The sequence below is a fragment of the Physeter macrocephalus genome, chromosome 6, assembly GCF_002837175.3.
Source record: "Physeter macrocephalus isolate SW-GA chromosome 6, ASM283717v5, whole genome shotgun sequence".
In the NCBI taxonomy this organism is placed as follows: Eukaryota; Metazoa; Chordata; class Mammalia; order Artiodactyla; family Physeteridae; genus Physeter; species Physeter macrocephalus.
In genome coordinates this window covers 23,896,613-23,908,007 of record NC_041219.1, presented here as the reverse complement: position 1 = coordinate 23,908,007, position 11,395 = coordinate 23,896,613, and the positions used below count along the sequence as shown (strand labels likewise).

At 40.1% G+C, this 11,395-nt stretch overlaps 1 protein-coding gene across 6 annotated transcripts in view; it reads left to right on the top strand.

Moving 5' to 3' along the window:
* The window catches only part of ATP2B1 (ATPase plasma membrane Ca2+ transporting 1), a 140,495-nt gene that overhangs the window by 85,613 nt on the left and 43,487 nt on the right, over nucleotides 1-11,395 (top strand). For all 6 annotated transcript variants that reach the window (XM_055085243.1, XM_055085244.1, XM_028490428.2 and 3 more), the window contains exons 4-6: nucleotides 4,948-5,202; nucleotides 5,291-5,416; nucleotides 9,191-9,331. In XM_055085243.1, coding sequence (XP_054941218.1) covers nucleotides 4,948-5,202; nucleotides 5,291-5,416; nucleotides 9,191-9,331 — 522 coding nt within the window. The remainder of the gene's footprint in view (nucleotides 1-4,947; nucleotides 5,203-5,290; nucleotides 5,417-9,190; nucleotides 9,332-11,395) is intronic.

The following is an 11,395-nucleotide window of genomic DNA, read 5'->3' as shown; positions in this document are numbered from 1 at the left end:
AGCCTCCATGTGATTGTATTTTTTACAGATTTTTTTCCTGTAATTGATATCTAGTCTCATAGCGTTGTGGTCAGAAAAGATACTTGATACGGTTTCAGTTTTCTTAAATTTACTAAGGCTTGATTTGTGACCCAAGATATGATCTATCCTGGAGAATGTTCCATGAGCACTTGAGAAGAAAGTGTATTCTGTTGGTTTTGGATGGAATGTCCTGTAAATATCAATTGAGTCCATCTTGTTTAATGTATCATTTAAAGCTTGTGTTTCCCTTTTTAGTTCATTTTGGATGGTCTGTCCATTGGTGAAAGTGGGGTGTTGAAGTCCTCTACTACAGTTGTGTTACCGTCAATTTCCCCTTTTACGGCTGTTAGCATTTGCCTTATGTACTGAGCTGCTTGTATGTTTGGTGCATAAATATTTACAATTGTTATATCATTCTCTTGGATTGATCATTATGTAGTGCCCTTCTTTGTCTCCTGTAGTAGTCTATTTTAAAGTCTATTTTGTTTGATATGAGAATTGCTACTCCAGCTTTCTTTAATTTCCATTTGCATGGAATATCTTTTTCCATCCCCTCACTTTCAGTCTGTGTGTGTCCCTAGGTCTGAAGTGGGTCTCTTGTAGACAGCATATACATGGGTCTTGTTTTTGTATCCATTCAGCCAGTCTGTGTCTTTTGGTGGGAGCATTTAATCCGTTTACGTTTAAGGTAGTTATCGATATGTATGTTCCTATTACCATTTTCTTAATTGTTCTGCGCTTATTATTGTAGGTCTTTTCCTTCTCTTGTGTTTGCTGCCTAGAGAAGTTCCTTTAGCCTTTGTTGTAAAGCTGCTTTGGTGGTGCTGAATTCTCTTAGCTTTTGCTTGTTTGTAAAGGTTTTAATTTCTCCATCCAATCTGAATGTGATCCTTGCTGGGCAGAGTAATCCTGTTTGTAGGTTTTTCCCTTTCATCCCTTTAAATATGTCCTGCCACTCCTTTCTGGCTTGCAGAGTTTCTGCTGAAAGATCAGCTGTTAACCTCATGGGGATTCCTTTGTATGTTAATTTTTGTTTTTCCCTTGCTATTTTTAATATTTTTTCTTTGTATTTAATTTTTGATAGTTTGATTAATATGTGTCTTGGCATGTTTCTCCTTGGATTTATCCTGTATGGGACCCTCAGTGCTTCCTGGACTTGATTTACTATTTTCTTTCCCACATTAGAGAAGTTTTCAGCTATAATCTCTTCAAATATTTTCTCATTCCCTTTCTTTTTTCTCTTTTTCTTCTGGTACCCGTATAATTCGAATGTTGGTGTGTTTAATGTTGTCCCAGAGGTCTCTGAGACTGTCCTCACTTCTTTTCATTCTTTTTTCTTTATCCTGCTCTGTGGTAGTTATTTCCACTATTTTATCTTCCAGGTCACTTATCCGTTCTTCTGCGTCAGTTATTCTGCTATTGATTCCTCCTTTAGAATTTTTAATTTCATTTATTGTGTTGTTCATCATTGTTTGTTTACTCTTTTGTTCTTCTAGGTCCTTGTTAAACGTTTCTTTTATTTTCTTCCATTCTGTTTTCAAGATTTTGGGTCATCTTTACTATCATTACTCTGAACTTTTCAGGTAGACTGCTTTTTTCCTCTTCATTTGTTTGGTCTGTTGGATTTTTACCTTTTCCTCATCTGCTGTGTGTTTCTCTGTCTTCTCATTTTGCTTAACTTACTGTGTTTGGGGTCTCCTTTTCGCAGGCTGCTGGTTAATAGTTCCCGTTGTTTTTAGTGTCTGACCCCAGTGGGTATGGTTGGTTCAGTGGGTTGTGTAGGCTTCCTGGTGGGACTGGTGCCTGTGTTCTTGTGGATGAGGCTGGATCTTGTCTTTTGGGTGGGCAGGACCACGTGTGGGGGTGTGTTTTGGGGTGTCTGTGAACTTATTGGGATATTAGGCAGCCTCTCTGCTAATGGGTGGGGTTGTGTTCCTGTCTTGCTAGTTGTTTGGCCTAGGGTGGCCAGCACTGTAGCTTGCTGGTCATTGAGTGGAGCTGGGTCTTAGAGTTGAGATCGAGATCTCTGGGAGAGCCTTTGCCGTTTGACATTAGGTGGAGCCGGGAGGTCTCTGGTACACCAGTGTCCTGAACTTGGCTCTCCCACCTCAGAGGCTCAGGCCTGACCCCCGGCTGGAGCACAAAGACCCTGTCAGCCACACAGCTCAGAAAAAAAGGGAGAAAAAAAGAAAGAAAGAGAAAAATAAAATAAAGTTATTAAAATAAAAAATTATTAAAAGTACAAAAAGAATTAAAAAGTAATAAAAAAAGAAAGAAAGAAGAGAGCGAGCAAACCAAAAAACAAATCCACCAATGATAACAAATGCTAAAAGCTATCCTTAAAAAAACAAACGAACAGACAGAACCCTAGGACAAATGGTTAAATCAAAGCTATACAGACAAAATCACACAAAGTCCACCTCCTCAATTTTGGGATGATTCGTCGTCTATTCAGGTATTCCACAGATGCAGGGTACGTCAAGTTGACTGTGGAGATTTAATCAGTTGCTCCTGAGGCTGCTGAGAGAAATTTCCCTTTCTCTTTGTTCGCACAGCTCCTGGGGTTCAGCTTTGGATTTGGCCCCGCCTCTGCGTGTAGTTCGCCGGAGGGCATCTGTTCCCCACCCAGACAAGACGGGTTTAAAGTAGCAGCTCATTAGGGGGCTCTGGCTCACTCAGGCTGTGAGGAGGGAAGGGTACGGAATGCAGAATGCAGGGTGAGCCTGCGGCAGCGTAGGCCAGCATGACATTGCACCAGCCTGAGGCGCGCCGTGCGTTTTCCCGGGGAAGTTGTTCCTGGATCACGGGACCCTGCCAGTGACGGGCTGCACAGGCTCCCGGGAGGGGAGGTGTGGATAGTGACCTGTGCTTGCACACAGGTTTCTTGGTGGTGGCAGCAGCGGCCTTAGCATCTCATGCCCGTCTCTGGGGTCCGCGCTGATAGCCGCGGCTCGCGCCAGTCTCTGGAGCCCGTTCAGGCGGTGCTCTGAATCCCCTCTCCTCACGCACCCGGAAACAGTGGTCTCTCGCCTCTTGGGCAGGTCCAGACTTTTTCCCGGACTCCCTCCCGGCTAGCTGTGGCGCACTAGCTCCTTCCGGCTGTGTTCATACCACCAACCCCATTCCTTTCCCTGGGATCTGACCTCCGAAGCCCAAGCCTCAGCTCCCAGTCCCCACCCGCCCCGGCCGGTGGACAGACAAGCCTTTCGGGCTGGTGAGTGCCGGTTGGCAGCGATCCTCTGTGCAGGAATCTGTCCGCTTTGCCCTCTGCACCCCTGGTGCTGCGCTCTCCTCCGTGGCTCCGAAGCTTCCCCCCCGCCCCCACTACCCCATCTCCACCAGTGAAGGGGCTTCTTGTGTGTGGAAACTTTTCCTCCTTCACAGCTCCCTCCCAGACGTGCAGGTCCCATCCCTATTCTTTTGTCTCTGTTTTTCCTTTTGCCCTACCCAGGTACGTGGGGAGTTTTCTGCCTTTTGGGAGGTCTGAGGTCTTCTGCCAGCGTTCAGTGGGTGTTCTGTAGGAGTTGTTCCACATGTAGATGTATTTCCTATGTATTTGTGGGGAGGAAAATGATCTTCACGTCCTACTCCTCCGCCATCTTGAAGGTCTGAATTGATTTTAGACTCACAAATAGATTACAGCTCAAGGTTCAAAAAGTACTGTCCTTGTTCTTTCTTCACCATTACTGGCCCTACAGTTTTGAGGTTTCTTTTGTCCCCGCCTCTGTCTTTTCCTAAAGTCTTTTCTGCCATAGAGCCTCTGTGCTGACTTTAATCTCTCCCCAGAATCCTCTTCCCTTAAATCTATATGGCTAGTTCCCGTGTATCATTTGGCTCCTAGCTCAAATGTCATGGACACCTCAGAGGGGTCTTCTGTGTTCACCCAACCACAGTCAGCCCTCTTTTTTCATTTGCTAGCACATCACCGTATTTTATTTTCTTCATGGCACTTATGATATCTGAAATTAATTATTTGTGTTTTATTATCTGATTTTTTCATATCCCATTCACACCTACCAGTCTGAGTATAGGTTCCCTGAGGAGATGGAGCTTATATGTCTTACTCACTATTACATCCTTAGCTTTGAAAACAGTGTTGGCACCTAAAGTAGGTGCTCAAATAGTTGAATGAATGAGTAGCACTTTGCTTAAATTTTTATGTTATGAAAGCCAAGCTTTTATCATACTCCAGTGAAACTGATTTGGTAAATAAGCATGGTTCATGGGTAAATACGTAATACTTAATTTTCCATGTGTGACTTGCCTACTATATGTAGTAGTAGCATTAACTGTTGGTTGAGTGTGAAGGATGTCTCAGCCACTGCTCTACCTTCTTTACAAGTGTCTTCGCATTTAATTCTCTCAACAACTCTGCAGTAAGTGGTGGTCTCCTAATTTGACAGATGAAGAAACTGAGTCTCAAAAATAAGTAACTTGCCTTAGGGTCGAGATTTAATCTTCCCCAGTGTCCTCACTCTTAGCAGGTACCCTAGACTGCCTCCCTACCCTAAAGATGAGAATCCTCAGAGGCAGGGAACTTGAAATTAACAGAGTAAGCGTCATCATTATGGAATGCTTTTTTTTTTTTTTTTTTTTTTCCGGTACGCGGGCCTCTCACTGTTGTGGCCTCTCCCGTTGCGGAGCACAGGCTCCGGACGCGCGGGCTCAGCGGCCATGGCTCACGGGCCCAGCCGCTCCGCGGCATGTGGGATCTTCCCGGACCGGGGCACGAACCCGTGTCCCCTGCATCGGCAGGCGGACTCTCAACCACTGCGCCGCCAGGGAAGCCCTTATGGAATGCTTTGAATCAGTAAAGTGTTTAGAGCTGTAAGCAAAGTTAACGGGGTATATAAACTTTATAATTACATATCTGTTGCCATCAATTCAGAATCCTTTTTGATAAGCATTTTCTTTCTTTCCAAATAGTTTGTGGAGACGTTTCTGTTGGAGAGGAAGAAGGTGAAGGTGAAACTGGTTGGATTGAAGGAGCTGCGATCCTCTTGTCAGTAGTGTGTGTAGTATTAGTAACAGCTTTCAATGACTGGAGTAAGGAAAAACAGTTTAGAGGTTTGCAGAGCCGAATTGAACAAGAACAGAAGTTCACAGTCATCAGGGGTGGTCAGGTCATTCAGATACCTGTAGCTGACATTACAGTTGGAGATATTGCTCAAGTGAAATATGGTAAGTAAAAAAGGGCAATGCATCTTACACATGATGTGATGTTATTGTAACCTTGTTCACAGTTTAGCATACCTTTATTTTGTTTTAGGTGATCTTCTTCCCGCTGATGGCATACTTATTCAAGGCAATGATCTTAAAATTGATGAAAGCTCATTGACTGGTGAATCTGATCATGTTAAGAAGTCTTTAGATAAGGATCCTTTGCTTTTATCAGGTATGAATTTCTTTTATAACTGAACTTTTTCCTCCTCTGCAACTATATACCACTGTCAGCAAACAGTTCCCCAAAGAGCCAATAATGTGAAGAGGATTCTGTATTTTATGTTAGCTTCTACCCTTATAAACCTTAGAGACTTTCTTTTGTAAGTCAGCAGGGACATTAGAGATCTTTAAATCCAGAACTGTATTTTACAAATGAGGAACCCGAGTCCAAAAAAATGAAGAGATTTGAGAGTCGGTGTTAGTTAATGTTCGTATAATGATAAAACTAAAGTATAAGCCTAATGATCTCTGTTAAATTGATCTGTTTTACATTTATTCTTAAGGGCTATTGTAATATAAAGTTAAAGAATGATTGTGTGTTTAAAGCAAATTAATGAATTCTCTATGATGGTCTACAAAGGACAGGATTAAAAAAAAAAAACTCATAAAATCCTTAAAGTTAACCTAATCTCGCCCCCTCATTTAACTACTGAGGAATGAGTCTGAGACATTAACTATTTATCTAAGGTAATATGATTAATAATAAATAGGTCCAGGAGTAGTACCACATCTACTAGGCAGAACTGAATTTGCACACGGTTAAGACATGTTCTGAAAATCTAAGGCGTTGTGTAGGTGAGGGTACAGTCTGAAAAGGGGAGGTGGGTGTCTACTTAGGAGGCTTTTACAACAGCTTAACTGTTGATAGCTAGACCTGAGGTTAATTGGAAATGAAATGGAAGGGATGATGAAGAAAATTACAAGCTGCCTTCTAAGATGCTACATGAAAGGAAACCAGAGTACTACAACTTGTCTCCAAAATGATACCAGTTCCTTAGCTTTTGATTTTCAGTTTCCTACTCTTAATTTTCTAGTGTTCTTTATAGAATTTACAAAATTGCTTGTAAGACATTTGGTTTAAATATATTTTTAGATTGAGTTATACTAGCATTTGGAGTAAGGAAATGTTGCCTATTTGTCTTTAATTATTATTTTCAGATGTTAATGGAATGGTAACATTTCCTACATTGTAAGGAGATTCTGCTTATTTAAATATTTAATAACTTGGCAGCTATACTTTTTCACTTCTTCTCTGTGAACTTTATATTCTAATTGGTTGGACGTGGTTTTACTGAAACCAAAGTCAAACGTGTGACAAGGGTCAGTTAAGTTAGAATCACAACTTCGGGGCACATACCTAAGTTTAACTATTACCTTTTTAAGATTTTTAAATATGTGCCAAAAGGCTTATTGTAAAACGTCCCACCACTAAAAATCAGAGTAATTTCATGTATATACATTTATAAACAGCATTATAAATAGGGGAAAAGTTTCACTTTAATATAGACTTTTGTTTCTTTGAAAAAAATCTTGGGATTTGTAGACCTTCAATATCCTGCACTACTAAGAACATTCCTGCTCTATTTGAATTTTTCTTTATATTGCTCTGCTTGAAATTCATTCCAAATAGAAATATCTTGGATATATAATGTATTTAAGTTTAATGTATACTTATTTTACTTATTCCTTGCCATACTTCTAAGAAACTATGGTTAATGTTAGCCAAGTAAAATCTATGATTTTTCCAAAGGAGAGGGAAGCTAGCTGGTCATACCTAACTGCCACAGACTGACCAGGCCACAGTATTTGGTGAACTGAGGTAGTCTCCTCTTGCCTTTTTGCCATGTATACTTCATGGGCTTTGATGTACATCTGGCTTATTCACACAGTGCTTAGCTCTTCAGAATGACATCCTTTAACAGAACCTTGGTCCTTTTCTGTTTTAACAGAGATGGCTGGTAAGTTTTTGTAGACTCAGGTTCCCGACACACCAAGTATACCAAGAGGACTCTATAAATTTTCCATGTTTAAGAAAAGACTGAAATAACTTTCTGGAGTCCCTTATCACAGTACGGGTGGGAAAGTTTTTCTGCATTTATTTCCCTCTTCCAAAAATGTACTGAAAACATGAAATGCATTTATTTTAAAATTTATTCTCATGATGCCATCTCTCACTGCTGTTCTTGGCTTTTTAAATTTAGATGTTTAAAAGCAGTTATTCAGTTAGTGGTAGGGATATGACCAGAACAAAAACTGTTTACTTTGCCTGAGCATATTAGCTGCCAACATTTGATTACCTGTGGTCGAGAAGAACAGAACATAAAAAACTGAAATTTGCTGAAAGCTAGAATTGTTAAAAGAAACAAACTGTCTTTTACATTTAGTCCTTGCTCAATAAATATTGTTTCACTGTCCTTAATTTAATTTCTTGTTTCCCTTTCATTTTTACTGGCAAAGAAGCTAATAATTAGTGAAATAGTCAGAATATAGATTTTTTTTTTTTTTTTTTGAGGTACGCGGGCCTCTCACTGTTGTGGCCTCTCCCGTTGCGGAGCACAGGCTCCGGACGCGCAGGCTCAGCGGCCATGGCTCACGGGCTTAGCCGCTCCGCGGCATGTGGGATCTTCCCGGACCGGGGCACGAACCCGTGTCCCCCGCATCGGCAGGTGGACTCCCAACCACTGCGCCACCAGGGAAGCCAGAATATAGATTTTTTTTTAAAGCAAGAAAATCAAAGGCCTAAAAAATTCATATTGGATAAATTCATATTGGATAAAATAGCCAAATAGAAATGTTTAAGTACTGGAGTAAGTACGTATGCTTTACGATCTTATTTTGCAAATAACCATTGAACATTGTTTTGGTACACAGGATGGTATAGTATGTGCTACAGACCCTGCCCTCCAGGTGGTTGTAAACTAGGAGATCAAATAAATAAGTATTAACTATAAAGAAGACTTTATTGAGTATATTAGAAAGAGTTAAGTTTTAAAAGTTACTTAAAATTCACAAAAATATTAGAGAGGTGGGAAGCCTTTTAATGAGTGAGGGAAAGATGCAGAGGTGTGGTCGTACAGCTTGGAGAGTTGTGAGCAACCTTAGTGACATTATATCGTAAGAAGAATATGCCCTCTGTGCTCTGACAGAGCTGGATTGAATCTGCCTTGTCACTTAATAGTTGTGTAACCTTGGGCAAGTTTCTAGGAAATAATAATAATGCCTGCTGCTTGCAAGACGTTGTGAGGGACAGAGTCAGAATTCCGTCAGTGTTCCCATCTCTGCTCCCCAGCTTTTTGTAATGGAGTTTTATGTTAGGCTAATGGATGAAAAAGTTCGGAGTGTTGTTTGGTCTCCATGTGAAGACTTTGAACTTTATCCAGTAGTCAGTGAGGGTCAGAAGTTTTGGAGCAATGAGAGGCTTATGATAAAATCACATCTTAGGAAGGGTAAACTTATTTCAGGATGAACTGGAAAGACAGAAACTAGCTAGGCTGCTGTTGCAGTGATCTAGGTGGGCTGGCATGAAAGCCTGGGTTAGGGAAAGGTGGTGGGGTTGGCTTGGGAATATGTCAGTTGTTGCTGTGTGATCCTTTTTGTTGTAAGCACATTTCTTTATAAGTGAATTGTCCCTAATAATAATAATACAGTTATAATTTAAATATTGAACATTCATTGAACCCCTAAAATTCCAGGCAATGTGCCAGACACTTTACACTTACAGACTTAATTTGCGTCTCATTTTTACAAAGTGTAGGTACTGTTGTTATCCACGTTTATGGACTAGTAATTGAGATGTTACAGTTTGCCCAGTATCACATGATAAATGAGTGGTAGAGTGAGCTTTGAACTCAGATGACTTACTACAGACTTAAAACCTTAAGCACAAGAATTTTGGTTTTATTTAATGTGTTGTTGAATTTTAAAAACACATTTTCTGTTGTCGTAGGTACTCATGTAATGGAAGGCTCTGGAAGAATGGTAGTTACTGCTGTGGGTATAAATTCTCAAACTGGAATTATCTTTACCTTACTTGGAGCTGGAGGTGAAGAGGAAGAGAAGAAAGATGAAAAGAAAAAGGAAAAGAAAAGTAAGGATAGCAATAGCTATAAGAATTGGTATTTGGAAATACGGCAGCTAGATTGTAAGAACTCATCCAAAAAATACACTGTTTCATCAGATTTTGAAATGAAGAGTTCTACAAAAAATTAGTTACCCAACATAGTACTTTCAAGTGGTAGAATTGATGGAGGGCGAATTCTTTTTTTTAAGACTTAGTTGTCCGAGGAGGGCTTTATGAAGGAAGATATCAATCCTGCTTTACCATAGCCAGATGTATTCGGCATCTCCTTGAATACTTTAAAATCTCCCTGTCATTTGACCAGCAAAATGAATTAAACTCCCACTTCCTTTGCTTATTTTTTTGCTACTTCAGTAGTAGCTTTCCTTGTCAACCATATCACTTTTTGGCCTCATTGAGCTTTTCATCTTTTTCAAGTTTTCTTCTACTCACATTTCCCAGTCTGTACTTATGTACTTGGTTTTTAGACATAAGATTAAGACTTCACTTTGACACCTCATGTGTTTGCCTTGTTATATTCAGCCCATCATTAGATATCAAGGTTTTAAAATTTTAATCTTGATCCATTGTATCTGCTGTCCCTCCAAGGGGATCTATTATCAGCAAACTTGATAACCATAGTTTATCCACAAGGATCTTATAAGAAGCTGTTATACATAGGGAAATAGCTCAGGATCACTTAGTTGGGGAGTATGTCCCCTTTTTAAAAAAGCCCTCCTCACCCTTTACTCCAGAGTTTTTCCCTTTAGGGCAATAGCACTTTACTGTGGTTTAACCGCTTAGATTTATTTAATTTTACTTGGGCTAGTAAGCCCATATTTCTCTCACACACATAAGTATTTTGAGATCTTATAAAATAAATGCCTTACTAAAAGTCTTGGCTCGCTATATCTACAGCAGTGTTTTTAATATTTAGGTGTTTTGGTTCGGTTTTTGGGTTTTGTCTTGAGCTGTGAAATCTTGATTTCAAAGAGAACTATGTTTGAAGAGTTCTGGCTGCCGGCAAGGGAGGCAGGCCCCACGCTGTAGGTTTTTCCTATCCCACTCCTCTCAGCAGCCCTCTGCGTGCTGCCCTAAGGGGCCAGTGCGCAGTGCTGATACCATTTCTGGACTGCTTTGTATGCGTTATCTCAATAATCCTTACAACCATACAGAAAAGAGTATTTATCTTTTTGCTGACAAGTAAACTGAGGCTTATGGAGGTTGCATAACTTGCTCCCGAGTCGAAGATCTAATTAGTGGCAGATCAGACCCACTTGTCTGACTCAAAAGTGTGTGCTCTTCACCATATATTGTGTTGCATCCTAATTTACAGGAGACTAAAGTCAACAGACCCTATTAAAAAAAGAAAGGGAAGTTCACATCATGACCTTGTTCCTGTTGACCCTACAGTTTCTTTTCCACCAAGCACCTTTTTTTTCTAAGATCTTATATACCTATTTTTATTAATCCAGTCAAGAGTATTCCCAGGAATTAACATCTAACTGACTGCTGTGTTTGATTCTTGGTGAGTGTGTGTGTGTGTGTGTGTGTGTGTGTGTGTAATGGGAGACACCGTTTTTCCATCTGTGGACTTAACATCTCTTTTACCATTCCCTTGAATAAACTGATATTATATATTAATATAATCCAGAGTAATCTGTCTCAGTTGCCTTCATAATCTGGAATGTGAATGTTTGGTCTCTTTCCAAAGTTGGGCTCATTCAAAGTACCTAGGTATTCTGTCTCCTCACCTGTCTTGAGCATCTGTTCCTCTTTGACCATATTTGTTCCACATTTTCCAGTTTAAAGGTAGGTCTCCTTGATAGAGAAGTTGAAAGAAGAATAGGCTGAGTGGTTCTCTTTCCTCTTTGTCATTTTTAATATTACACTCCCTACTCCAAACAATAGACCCATTCCCTCCTTGATTACGTTTTACATTAGACATTCTCATCTTTCTGTTTCCTCCAAATCTAAGTGAATTGGGGGATTACGTTAACTGGTAGTTTTACTGTCTTATTTTGTACCTTCATATTCTAGTTTTACTTGCTTGCCTCCCCCTTTTTTTTTTTTTTTTTTTTTTTTTTTTTTTTT